The sequence below is a fragment of the Lissotriton vulgaris genome, chromosome 8, assembly GCF_964263255.1.
Source record: "Lissotriton vulgaris chromosome 8, aLisVul1.2, whole genome shotgun sequence".
NCBI lineage: Eukaryota > Metazoa > Chordata > Amphibia > Caudata > Salamandridae > Lissotriton > Lissotriton vulgaris.
The window spans coordinates 743378700-743393110 of record NC_141696.1 but is presented as its reverse complement, the minus strand read 5'-3'; the positions used below and the strand labels follow the sequence as shown (position 1 = coordinate 743393110).

The 14411-nt window shown below is 48.0% G+C and overlaps 1 protein-coding gene across 1 annotated transcript in view; it reads right to left on the bottom strand.

Annotated features, from left to right (window-relative positions):
* LOC147697944 (uncharacterized) overlaps positions 1-13365 on the bottom strand; it is a 1308576-nt gene extending 1295211 nt beyond the window's left edge. Inside the window, exons 1-2 of the mRNA XM_086936165.1 lie at positions 12694-13365; positions 5413-5571 (exon numbers count right to left, since the gene is read on the bottom strand). Of these exons, the coding sequence (XP_086792291.1) occupies positions 5413-5571; positions 12694-13365 (831 nt within the window). The remainder of the gene's footprint in view (positions 1-5412; positions 5572-12693) is intronic.
* Positions 13366-14411: the final 1046 nt, after the last annotated feature.

Sequence of the window (14411 nt, the reverse complement as noted above, 5' to 3'; positions counted from 1 at the left end):
AGAGTTCTGGGGGAAACTAGAAGGTGTTATGCAAAATTTGCTGGAACCAATCATGCTGAAGCTCACCGGGATAGAATCCAGGCTTTTGCTCCTGGAAACTTCCATGGGGAATGGCAAGCAAATAGCGGTCACAGCTCCCACTAATATAGTAAATCCCCCTTCTACTGCCAGCTGGAAGTCCAAGACACCCAGTAGTAATACTAATTTGACTGCCCCAGCAATTAATATTTTAAGCCCTCCAGCTCCTGTTGATGCTACCGTTACTACCTCTCAACAGTCAAGTACAAGGAGGGACATGCCCATATCCGACCCCCAACCAAGATTGGACGAAAGAGTCAGTGCGACTCGCCGTCCCATAGTCATTGATTTACCCCCAGAGGTGACCCCATATGTGATCCTACTGGGGAATGGTCCTGTTCTCCCACTTGGGGAGTCAGAGAGCTACGAGCAATTATGGAACAAAACAACCTATTGGCTTAACCAAAATACCCTAGGGAGGATGAATGTTGCAAATAATCTACTAATGCTTCGCAGGGTCAGCTGGATTGGCAGTACAAATAAAAATGTGAGTGGGGACTGCATCATTGTTAATTTTGATAACCCTTCCACTGCTGGCCAATTACTATCTCACGGTCAATGTCATCTGGGAATGACTGGAACGGCAATTGAATTGCTCCCACTGAGTTTTTTTTACTGGCCCGCTTATGTGAGAGGCCAGACAAGATTTACCCAGGGAGGTCATTGGCGCACAAGAGACATTCCAAGGATGAGACCCCTCACCAGCTACCCACCTCCCGGGTTACAACTTAACAACCTTAGCAACCAATGTATGAATAGGTTCGGTGTCCCAACCCAAAACAGATTTGAATCTGTATCAGGCCTAGAGGCCTGTGATTGACTTAATGCCCCGGAAGACCAGGGAAGGGAGAGACCGAATGTCCTGGGAGTCAAAGAAGCTAGCCTGGGTAAGAGGAGTTCTAACAATGTAATCTACTGGAATATTGCCGGCTTAGGTGTCAAGATGCAGGATTGTAATTGGATTATTTATTTTAAGCAGTACCTGATAATTTGTTTACAGGAGACTTGGTCTGTTGAATGTAATCATTTTTTAGAAGGGTATAAGGCATATTATGTCCCAGCCATCGCAACCAACAGGGGAAGAGCTAAGTGGGGGTTGGTTATATATATCTCTGTTGCACTGATCTGTAAAGTACATAGAGTACCATCTGCTAACCCTGGTATTCTTGGTTTAATTTTAAATGGAGAAAATTGTCTAGTTGGTCTCGTAAACTTTTCTAATTCAGTTAATTCATGCTCAGATTTTAGTCATTTATCTGCTTTGAATGTTTTCATTAGTGTGTCAATGAAACAGAGCCTGCATAACCTTATGATTATGGGTGACTTAAATGTTCACCCTTGTGGTGACCCCTTATTTAAATGTATCCTAGTTTTAAACTGTTCACGATCTAATGGTTTACACTCTTAATTGAGAGGGAGCTCCTCAATGATTTGTTGAATGATCTGGATGTGAAACCAACCATGGCCTTGATGGATCCCGCCAAAAGATTTGAGACACCTACCTTTAAGGGTCATGGGAAGGGAACTTTCATTGACTATGTGCTAATCTCCTTATCTATGCAGACTTTTGTGGATTCTTTTTTTATTGAGGAGAGTGAATTTAGCTATTACAACCCTCTCACTGTGTGTTTGCTGGAACCCTGGATAGCTAAGGAAGGGCCGAACTCCAGTCAGAGAAGACTGAGCACAACTGATGGGAGGCACAGACTGAAATGGTCCAAGATTACCCCTGATCTGCTGTATAAAAACATCAAAGTTATATGTGCACATTTGTACCCAAGGAGGTACACAGCCTAGAAAGGTGCTCGGGGCATTTCAGTCACTCTCAGATAAGGTCAAGAAGCTGCTGTCGGCACCAACCAAAAATCAAGTTAATTTGGGCCCAAAGTGGTTTAATCATGATTGCACTAAAGCAGCAAGTAACCTCAGGCTGGCTTTAGCAGCTAAAACCAGAGAACAAGCGAATGTACAACTATGCCGGAAGGAACATAAACTAATACTAGCCAAACGTAAGCAATCCCTAAGGGTAGAGGCCGGGAACGAGATATTGGACCCCATAACTCTAAACAATAGCTCTAGATTTTGGGGCGTAATGAAAAAGCCCTTTCTCGTCCAGGAGACCGGTGAAGGCCTTGAATGCCACATACCCAAGGAGGACTGGGAAGTACATTTCGAGCAATTGTCCTAGGGAAGAAACTGCTAACCCGGCACTTGCCAATAATGGAAGGAAAATTTGAATTGACAGGGGTGAAATTCTTGAGGCATTATGGGATTAACACCCGGGAAAGCACTGGGACCTGATGGGATTTCTCAGGACTTATTTAAGTCTGAGCCTTCCTTTTGGGCTCCCATTCTGGAGTCTGTCTTTAATGCTGCAGTGCAAAGTGGATGCCCACAATCCTGGGAGTCTCCACAATTGTCCCGGTCTTTAAAAAAGGGGACAAATGTAACCCGTATTGCTACAGACCCATTTTGCTTATCGATTCCATGGTAAAAATAATAGGAAGGATACTACTGCAGAGACTTTCAGCTTGGGTGGTGGAAAATAACTACCAACACAATGTAGCAATGGGTCAAGAGGAGAACCACTATGTATGTATCTGTGTGTATGTGACCTCAACTGTTGATGTTGAACAGCAAAATCATACCTAGGGTACTTTCTCTGTAAGAAAATATTCCCATCAGATTACCGACCTGTACCACCCTACATCATCTGGGAGCCTTCACCACCTCAGGAGATTTAGCCAGGCTCAGCCTAATCTCACCTGGATGTCCCAGTGCTAGTGTAATATTTCTAGGTGTCGGGTGGCAACTGACTAGCAGTGCTAAATAGTGAAAATCATATGTGATTGAAGTGAAACTACATAAAATTGATAGTGAGGGGGTAAAATGTTTTTTTACTGAGCACCTCCTCACTCCCAAGTAATAAAAACAGTGCAGGTAGTAGTGTAAACAAATAACTACTGAGATAGATATTAGGTCGACATGTTTCTGCAGTTAGACTGGGCCAAAAGGTCTCCTACTGCTTCATCAGGACCATGAGTGCTACTGCTAAATATTAGTGAGAAAAGTGAAAAATAAATGTTGTTTTATATCACCTGGGGTTCTCCTATGTGGTAGGAGAATGTAGCCCCACCTCACCTGGCCACAGCGCAGGTAAAACGGAGCACCGCTCTGTCCGTCGGTACCCCGGACGTCCTTCTGGGCCTCCCCACAGTCAACCCAGAAGGACGTCCGGGGTACCGACGGACAGAGCGGTGCTCCGTTTTACCTGTGCTGTGGCCAGGTGAGGTGGGGCTACATTCTCCTACCACATTGTTTGGACAATGAACTCTTTGGAGTAGTCAGGATTCTTTAAGATAGTCTGGATCTTACTCTCCAGTGGTTGAACCTGATGCCCACCTACAAGGTGTCCCAGGTACACAACCTTACTCTGCCCTATCTGGCACTTTGTTGCCTTGATAGTTAGGCCTGCCTTCTGCAGGGCCTCCAAAACCTTCTTCAGGTGGATCAGGTGATCCTCCCAGGTGGAACTGAAGACAGCAATATCATCAAGATAAGCTGCACAAAAGTCATCCAACCCAGTGAGGACTTGGGTCACCAACCTTTGGAAAGTGGCAGGTGCATTCTTCAAGCCAAAGGGCATCACCACAAATTGATAATGACCTCCTGGGGTTGAGAAAGTAGTTTTGGCCTTGGCCTCTTCAGCTAACCTGATTTGCTAATAGCCAGCTGTCAAATCAAATGTGCTCAGAAACTTGGCAGAAGCCAATCTATCAATGGGCTCATCTGCTCTTGGAATTGGGTGAGCGCCTGTCCTAGTGACAGCAATGAGACCTCTATAGTCCACACAGAACCTCATCTATTTCTTACCATCTTGGGTGTGAGGTTTTGGTACAATGACTACTGGGCTGGCCCAGGGGCTCTCTGATGGCTCAATTACTCCCAGCTCCAACATTTTCTATACCTCAGTCTTTATACAGTCCCTGACATGGTCCGGTTGCCTGTAGATCTTACTCTTCCAGGCAGACTGTCACCAGTGTCCACCTCATGGGTGCACCAGTTAGTCTGACTAGGTGTCAATGAAAACATATGTCTAAAGGAGTGTAGAACGTGTCTGCAATCCTGTTGCTGCTGGTCAGTGAGGCTGCCAGCGAAGGCCACACCATCAACTGATCCATCATCAGGGTTCTGAGACAGCAGGTGTGGGAGAGGGTCACTCTCTTCCTCCTGCCCCTCATCTGTAGCCATGAGCAAGCTCATGTCTGCCCTGTCAAAATATGCTTTGAGTCTGTTGACATGGAGCACCCTGTGGGGGCTCCTGGGAGTGCCTAGGTCCACCAAGTGGGTTACCTCTCCCTTTTTCTCAACAATGGTGTGGGGTCCAGACCATTTGTCTTGGAGTGCTGCTGGGCCACTGGCTCCAGCACCCACACCTTCAGTCCTGTCTGGTACTCAGTCAGCACAGCCTTTTGGTCACGCCAAGCTTTTTGATCACCACCTTGGACCTGGTTTTTCTGCTTACCCCTGGTTCTGACCCACTTATCTGCCCTCTTTCCCAATTCTTGGGGAGAGGTCAGATCTGAGTCAATCAGGTGTTGGTGCAACTGGTTCTGACAATTGTTAAGTATTTGCTCTCTCATGATCCAATTATACAATCCTGTATAGTCCTTAACTTTACTTCCCAGCAACCAGCCTTCCAGGGCCTTAGTGGCACAATCAAAAAAATCAGTCCAGTCCTGAGTCTATGTGTTCTTCTGGGTATCTCTGAACATCAACCTGTACTGTTCAGTGATTAAGCCAAACCCATCAATCAGGGCACTCTTCAGGACAGTGTAGTTGTTAGCACCCTCATCACTAACTGTGAGGAGCTTATCTCTACCTTTTTCTGAAAAGGAGAGCCACATGATTGCTGCCCACTGACTTTGGGGTACCTGCTGTACTTTGCAGGCCCTCTCCAAAGCAGTTATCCATTTTCATAGAACCTATCTTTATCCTTAGGGATATTACTGCCACCAGTGGGCTCTAGCCCACCTAACTTCCTTTCTCTCTCAAAAGCAAGTTTGTCCTTGGCTAGGGCAAGTTGCTCTCTCTCTCAATTCTGAGATTGACTTCCCTCATCCTAGCCTGGTGTTCTCTACTCTGAGGGGAAGTCATTCCCCTCTGAGAACCCCTAGATGCATTGGAGCGAAGAGATTCACCTGAGTGAGATCTTTCTCTCCTATACCTCTGATTAAGCCCACTTGAAGGCCTAAATGGGGCTGTCCCATTCTCTGCCCCAAAGTGGCTTAGGTTATCCTGGCTAAGTGTTCTGACTGGTACCTTGTTGTTTACCTTTTCCTCAGACTCTTCCTCAACCTCATCCTCATCATCATCTATGATAGGGGGATCAGTGGCATCATCTGAAGATGGCAGGACCTCATCTGCATTCCCTGTAGGGTCTGTGCCAGAGGCTTTTAGAGCTTCAGACTTATCTAAGAGCTCTAGGAGTTGCTGAAGTGTAGGGTTAGACCCTTGTTTCAGCTTTCATGTGGTACACAAGTGTCTCAGTTCCTTGAACCTGAGGATAGCAAATTTGGATGGTGCCCTGGGAGGGTCACTCTCCACAGGTGGAAGTCCACTGGACTCTCCTGTGCCAGACATTGCTCTAGTGAGGTGTGGGTGTATGCACCTACCTACACTAAGTGTTTTCCTACTAAACCTCTCTAGGAGTTGTAGTCAAGGTGTGCTAGGCCCTTTGCTCTACAACCACTAAGTTCAATAGAACATAAGTATTCTAATCTTGTTTTATATGTACCTATAGGTACCTGTGTGATCTTTCAAATGATATTGCAAAGATTACAATTGGCAAAACAAGAGCAAGCTCAAATCCCAACCGCTGCACACCAATGTGAGAAGTTGGCCCGGTGTATAATGTTCACTATTCTAGTGAGCACCTTGCACCAGTCCAAACAACCCTTATGGTGATGGTTGTAAAGTCAACCTTTAGACCAGCTATTCTAGTGGTAGCATGGACAAAGCAGTCTTAGGCTAAACTCAAGAGGGCATGTGACGCCAGCTGTTTTACCATATGTAACCACGTTAATACCAAATGAAAGAGACACCACACAGGATATATATAAAATATATATGTTATTTATTTCTAGACAATCCCTCTGAACTCTTTATGAGGTCAGAGGCACAAGCACAATACAAAATATTTAATTAAAACACAATAAGTTGCACAAAGTACAGTAGGGCCCTAGGGGCACGCTAAACTATATACTAAAATAGTGGTATAAGGACCACTACACGGAAAGTGAATAGGCCAAGGGCCTAGGGAATCGCTGGGGCTATGCTGAACTACCAAGAGTTAGGAAGCAGGAGGCACACGGGATGCGTGTGCAGTGTCTAAACACACATGCGGGTTACCATAGAGAATGAATGGGAACGTAAAGGATGGAAACTAGTTCTTTTAGGGCACTTCTGACTGGGCACGATGAAAGTCCTTGAAACCTAGACAGTTGGATAGTCAATACCCATAGGAGCACCGGAGTACTCTTGTTACCTCACCCACAGGAAGTGGGGCATAGGTGTCAAAGTGTGTCGGGTTTCGTCGCTGAATCCTATGGAGCCTTAAAGAAAGATGCTGCAGGCAACCAGGAGAGAAGTGTCCGGTTGTGTCCACGGGTGGATCGAAGATGAAGAGAACCTGAAAGCAGAGGGGATAGAGTCTAGGTCACTAACCAGTGACCAGTGACCAGGAAGGAACCAGGAAGGAACCAGGCGATGTCGCGAAGCAATCAGGTGATGTCATGAAGCTTGTCTCTGCAGCCACGTAGACCAGGAGGCGTAGACGACAACCAGGAGTCAGGCACGGACTGTCCCACGAATGATCTTGCTGTCGGCGGTGTCGGCTTCTGGATTGTAGTCAACAAGCCTTGGCAAAGGCAACCCACGCAGGAAGCAAAGTTGGCTTCTTAATCAGACCAGCAAGGTTTGATGGGCTGCTTCTATTGAGGGAAGCAAGGGCCAGTCTGGAGCAACCAGACCAGCAGTGTAAATTCAAAGGTTTGTCGCCAAGATGGCCACTAGCCAATGGGCAAGTGACCGGGCAGACACGTTGGGCAGGAAAATGCAGAAGGGCCCCACGCAGAACTTGTGAAGTGTGTAGGGCTGATCATCGGAGCAGAGGATGCTCGGGGCTGGGGCTTTTCAATCCCCAATGCACAGCTTTGAGGGTGCCTCAGGTGCTGCACAAAAAGCAAGTCACAGACTTTTCAAGATGGCCCGTCCCACGTCTCTCATCACCTCCACGGGTCTCAGCTCTGCTGGGACTGTGGATCGGCTGTTGGAAGTCTGGAAGTCCAGTTCTTGTCAGGCTCTGTGCTCGGCCTCCGGCGGGAGCGTCGACAAAGCAAGCTGTTGATCGCTGGATGATGCCTGCTTGTGCAGGGTGGTCACTCCTTGACCACAAGGGAGATTCTTCAGTCATCTTCTTGCAAAGTAGATCTTCGAAGGTCTAGAGTTTTGTCTAAAAGTTTCAGTCAGGATAAAATCTAAAGTCTTGGGACTCAGCTCCTACCTATATACCAAATCCAGGGGCTGGATTACCTGCTAGGTCCCCCCTATGGGTGGGACCAGGGAAGGGCGTGGTTACACCCCTTTCCCTTTGTCCAGTTTTACGCCAGAGCTGGGGATGGAGTGCCCCAGCACCGGTTTGAACTGGACTATGCATTGGACACCTTGTGTGCCCCAGGCAGTGTCTCATTTCTTTCAGCCCTCGCTGCCCCAATACGCAATAGCCTATCTGGGGTGGTGCTAGTACCTCTCAAGGCAGGAAACCTATTGTCCAAGCCTCCCTCGCTGGAAGGACTCCCAGCAGCAGGAGGTCAGACTTGTGTCTGTGATAGCAGCATCCATTTTGTGATGCTGAGGCTCTGGTTAACTTTAACCGGGAATAGTAGGAACAACATGTCGTCTCCCTCTAGAAGGGTGGAATGCTACCCCCGTCGCCAGGACTGGCGAGGGGGTAGTATTCCAAAGCGTATGACACCTTACACGACTTGTTTTGATAAAGCCAAACCAAAGTTAGCAAGTAACCGCGAGGATTATAATGCACGTAAGAGTATATGGTATGGCAATATCCTAGAGCAGCTATAAGAACATGGTTCCGAAAGCTGCAGACAGGCTCAGCTCATGCTAGAGCACCATCTCACATAAAACCAAGCACTCTGCCTCCAGGATTGTTAAGGCTTGCCATAGGAGTGACTTATAGGTATATATGTGTCTAGATATAAGGTTAGATATAGGAATACTATATCTAAGCAAGGGGTGATTACACGACCTTGCCCCAGCTGAGTGATCAGCCAGTTGTGTCAATGGGAGTGGCCAGCCAGGGGTGGCATAATACATGCTGCAGCCCCTGGTAGGCCTTGGATGCACCTATGCCCTGGGTACCTATAGTACACTGTACAGGGGCTCATAAGGTGACGCAGTATCCAATTGGTAATGCACCTAAAGTACATTGTAGTGAATTTAGAGAGAGCAGCTGGGCTGTGGGTCTGATTAGAAGGCCCACAGCCACATTAAGTCAAAAAGCAGTGAGGCAAAAAGCAAAAAGTTGGGTGACCATAGGAAAGCAGACCCTACTCTCCTACAGTAGATGCACATTTACCACTACTAATAACCACATTTACCACTACTAATAACCTACTTTCCAACATTTGGTGTGCACCGGTGTGGATGAGGACTTGTGTTTAAAAGTACACCTTTCAGTAAAGTTGCTTAAGCTTTTAAAAATCCTCTAAATTGTCTTCAAGCTGGTGCTGCCGTCGGCAAATGGCCGACGTGACCGCGCCTGTTTTTTAAAACGGACGCACTGCCGTAAAAAAGCGGAAGCAGGCAATGGGTTAAAACTAAACTGATTTTTAATCCATTGTTTTGATTTTCCAATATTGTTCTAAGTCTGATTACTAGTTTTTGTGCGCTAAAACGGGAAACAGCCACTACTACGAAGCCGTTTCCACGAATGCAGTAACCATGCATGCTTTACAACGCATGCGTGGTTACCACTATAACCTTTACCACGCATTCCTTTACTACGAAATACGTAGTAAAGGAATGTGAGTTAAAGGTCAAATAAAGAAGAGGGGGCTTGGGGGGGCCGGGGGGGGCCGGGGGGGGGGGGGTCTCCCCCCCCCCAAAAAAACAAAAAACGAGCCGAAATAAAAAAAGAAAACTTACATTAACCCCTTCCATGCTCATGACGAGCTCAGCTCGTCATGAGGTAGCCTGGAGCTGTGCTCATGACGAGCTGAGCTCGTCATGACACCAGCAAAATGGCAATTCCCAGCACAGGAGGGGAATTGCCTTAGAAGCCATAGTGTTAAAACGGACTTCAGTGCCCCTGTCATCAATACAAAAGAGCCTCCACAACGTCGTAGCGTAGCGTGTCCGTCATTATAGCAGTCCTTTTTTTATTTTCTTAGACGTGTTTTGACGCTTGTTTCTGTGGATGATGGAAGTAAGGGCTGCTGATGAAAGGGTCTAGGTGTCGGGTAAGAAAAAAAATCTATGATCAAAAAAATTACCCTGACTTAAAAGTATGAAGTGTTTCTCTCCTTTCCTTCTGTAGACTGACCCCTCTCCATGCCTCATTTCCCTAGATATAGCCTACTAACGCTAATAATAATATGCACACATTTTTTAGCCTATCACTATCATTATGTACTAGGGACGTAAGATGTTTCGAAGATGGTTTTTTCCGTAGAATAATCCTGCGTACAAAAATGCTGCGTGCTAAAGCCACTTGCGAAATAAAATTCGCGTGGTAATGCCATGCGTGGTACTGGTTAGCGTGGTATAATCATATAACCCGCTAAAACAAGGGATACAATGGAGCTGGACCTAGATAACCTGCCTAAACTCAAGATGGCTGAGCCTAGAGTACAGTGTAGGATTAGGGGGCTGCCTGCACACAAGAAGATTAGGAAGATAGGGTTGCTTAAAGCCCTGAAGGCCAGGGATGGGGCAGCTGCAGAGCTCCAAGGGGAGGGCGAGGTTGGCCCCCTAATGTCACCCAGGAGGAGGGTGAGGATGATGCCTCCTCTATTGCTTTCAGTGTTAGTTAAGTAATTTCAGATGGTGGGATGAGGGCAGGGTCCTCTACTCAGGAAACACCACTGTCCCTTGCAGAGAATCAGCTTGAGGCCCAATTAGCGTTAATAGGATTGGAGCAGAGGAAACGGGAACTAGCTAAGGAACAGTGGGAGGATAAGAAAGTAAGAAGAAATGGTGGCAGCGAAAATGATGAAGAGATTGAGAAGTCCAGGGGTGGTGGGTTTGACCACAAGTTTCCCAAGGGTATACTACCCAGGTACACAGAGGGGGTGAAATTGACAAATGGATGACTGCTTTTGAAAGGGCCTTTGAGATGTGAGGTGTCCACCATAAGCATTTGGATGTCCTCTTGTGGGAACATATTCCAGTAGCTGGGAATGATAGGCTCCTGACACTGCAGGTGGATGCCCATTACAGAGTGAAGCTCAGAGACACCCAGAAAGTGAGCACAGGTGCCTGGGTGGACTTTGTGGACTCTTCAGTGAAGACACTGGAAGACATAATTGCTGGTAACAAAGTAGACATATATGAAGAATTGTATAATTTGTTTTTGAAAAAAATACATTTTAGCTCATTGTGCTGAATAAAAGTTAACCCAGCATCTAGTGGACTCAAAACTGTCTGATCCCAGAGAGCTGGAAGAAGCAGCTGATGAGTGGTAAGGAACCGGGTTCTCATACAGCCCCAGGGGGAGACTCCAGAAAGGAGGTTTAGGGCCATGAAAACCTAAGGAGGGAGGTGATAAGCTCACCACAGGTACTCCCTTAGTACCACAGAACCCTAGAAAGGAAGAACGTAGCTCCCACCCTACCACTGAGAAGCAGAGGCAGGGGCACCTAGGGCTGAAGAAGCACTTGGATAAAAGAGTGTGTTTTGGCTTCCAGCCATCAGGGAACTTCAGGGCTGACCCCGCTTGTTCGAAGGAGGTGGTTAGCACTGGGCTGGACAGTTTAGCCATGGAGGAGACTTCCTCAGATGAGGACATCCTCCTAGCATTTTGTTGGGAGACTGGAGCAGATGGTAAACTGGTGATCCCTGAGGGTGGGAGTAGACACTTTCACCCCATTAAGGTGAATGGGATCCCTACCATGGGCCTGCAAGATACCTTTGCCGTTCATACTGTAGTGAGTGACAGGTTGGTGTGTTCCCAGACAGGTATGTGCCAGAAGAGACCATGAGAGTGAGGGTAGCAACAGGTGAGGTCACTACCAAGCCTGTGGCCTTGGTCCCCCTAGAGATAGAGGGTACCCTCAGCTGGTATAAGGTGGTAGTCAGTGCAGACTTCTCCTTAGATTGTGTCCTAGGCAATGACCTCTGAGGGTTTGGTCTGGTTCCAAGTAGGGCAGTCGCCCAGGGCGCCCCCTAGCCAAAGTTCCTAGGGAAACAGTTCCTACAGTTAGGAAAATGGGGTCCCAAAAGAAGGGGGAAAAGAAGAGGATGGGTAATCCACTCTTAAAGAGCGTTCCAGTGGCCCAAGGGTCTTCTGACAAATTGAGGGAGAGTACCAGAGTTGGGATTGGTGAGACTGCACCTGACCACTAAGAATTCCTGAGCAGTCAGGCAGCTGTCAGGAAGGTGGGTGTCTGTCTGCCCTGTCCAGACAGAAGGGAAAGTGGAAGGAGGGTGTCTGCCACAAGGTATGATTGCCCCCCACTCTAAGCAGCAAGCAGGGTGCCAAGAACCCACAGTTGTCCCTAGGGCAACTCAACCACCAATCGGCGGAGAGTTTAGGGTGTAGTTCTGGATACTGACAGCTGTCAGTAGCCTCTGTTGGATACTGGCCTTCATGGCAGCATTGGTCTTGGCCTGGGAGGCGAGCCCCATGGCCCAGAGTAAGTTAGGAACTCTGAATTGCCGGTGCACAACCTGTTGATTCCTTTAGTTTTGTTAGTTGTTCCACTTTAATCAGATATTTGGGTGCTCCACGGGTGACGTCTCCAGTCCATCAGACATCTGAATATATTATGAATGCTGTGCTTCCAACCTAAATTGGTCGTATCCCCCTGGGCTCACCTTGGTTCCTTCAAAAAATAGTACTCCAAAAGTAATTTTTCTGGTTTCCACAAAACGTTTTATTTTTCGGATTAGTTCATTTATGAAATTATCATCATTTCATTCATCATTTGTCTTCAATCCATATATCCTTTGTATACAATCACTTTTGTAGCTTCATAGCTCCTATGCATTACGGGCTGGAAGCCCTTCTTCAGGGAGCATCACTAAAAACCAAATCACAGCCCAAATATTTGTGTATGTGTTCTCACTTCACATGTTCAATGTGTGATACATTCATAAAACGTATAAACCATGGTGAAAAGTGTCACTGAACCTAAACATGTGCTGGCGTCACTGTTAAAAATCACTTGTGTTATTGTTTGTGTTGTTGAGCAGGAGGATGGGTATAGGCCATCTGCTGATAAATTCGACTCGCGAATAAACCACACCACTGGACATATCCCCTGACCTTACAATTACATACACCTGCCGTTACCCCCTCCCCTCCCTGAGGCTCACCATTTGCTCTGGCAGCACGTCGGAGGCAGACCCCCTGCTGGTGACGCGACACTCTCCAAGGGACGCCGAGACCTGCAACTGATGGTTGGAGACCGGGGCATCCTGGGTCAGGAATGCTTGTTCAGAAACGGAGGAGGGCGGTGGGAATCCACCACTGGTCTGCGGCACTAACTCGCCTTGCTCCGGGTCTCCTGCCATGTCGTTGAACAAGGCGGTCCTGTCCTGAGAACCGTAACCGGACAAGGGTCCCTCTTCAATTGTGGTGCTGCCACTGCGGCTACTGTGCTCGGTGGCGGTCCTCCTCTCGGACGAGTACTCCTCATCTGTGTGGAGGCTGCCACTTCCGATAGTGCCCTCGCTGAGGATGGAGGCACGTCTACTGGAACGGCGTGCCTCATGTATGGGGGTGCTGGTATAACGGATAGCGCTTTCGTCGAAGAAACCGCTCCCTCTCTCTGGGCGGCGCCCCTCGAGTATGCGGGTGCTGTTACACTGGTAGCCTCTCTCGTCGGTGTCGCACAAGACCCCGGCGTTAATATTGCGACCATTCCTGTTATCCGCTGCGCCCCCTCTATCTTGAACGTTGACACTACAGAGGCCGGCCTCCCTTGTTCCACGGGCACCGAGCTGGGGCCCATCCTCGAAAATGCGGCTGTTACTTCCGTGGACCATCTCGACAGTGACCGAGGGAGCAGCGTGGAGGGCCCGCGCCCTCTGCTGGAGAGCGTTGTTCCCAGGATGGTCCCGCTCCCCTGCGACTCCCACTGCACAAGGATGGACGCTCGTCCCTCTGTCCGTCACCGCTAGGTTCCCCAAATGTTCGTCCCCGACATACCTCCGGCTGACCCTCGGGTCCTCCCCCCGCTGGTTGGGCGGGCACGGGCGGAGGAGTGTTAGGCCGTGGGTAGCCGAGAGGTTGCCACCCTCTCGCCCTTCTTCTGCCGTGTTGAAGCCGCTACTGAAGAGACGGCCGCACAGGGAGACAGATAATGCATAGTGACGAGACGGGCTTCCCGTCATCAATCGCTGCGGAGGTCACTGGCTTGCCTCCCGTGTCTATGACTACGGCTAGTCGTAGAGATCGGAGGTAGAATCCAAGCCAGACTGGCCTGTGGGACAACAAGGCAGTGGCGAGGGGCTGGCCTGACGGGTCGTTTTTGGCTGCTTCTCGGCCTGTTTCTGTGGTCTGCTAGGCCGCGTTTTAATTCGGATTCAACTGAGATTAAAACACACATTGCAAGCAGCAAATTCGAATCTAACCCGTCTTCCATTATATCCAGCAAAACACTTACGCAGGATGTCTTGACAACTTAAAAACAGCTCATTGGACGCGCAGGATGTCTTGACAACTTAAAAACAGCTCATTGGACGCGCATACCTGATCTGAATTTCTTCAGGCGGATAGGAACACTCATGGCAGAGCAACATTAGCAGAGTTCTCGGGGTTACCAGTGAGCTAGGAACTCCTCCAGATCAGTATTTCTTTACTTTCATTTTAGGATTTCCATGCCTGTCACAGGGTTGTCTGTGAGACCACACTGCCTGTTTAAACTACACTCATCTATAATGATATGATATAAATGAATGTGCACTTGTGTAACGTAACTGTAACTGGTGCTCATGTAAAGCGCTCCAATACCTTCGGGTTGATTTCGCGCTATATACATCTAAAAAAAAAATTATACTACACTGACAGAGCCCCCTTAACTGATCTTCGA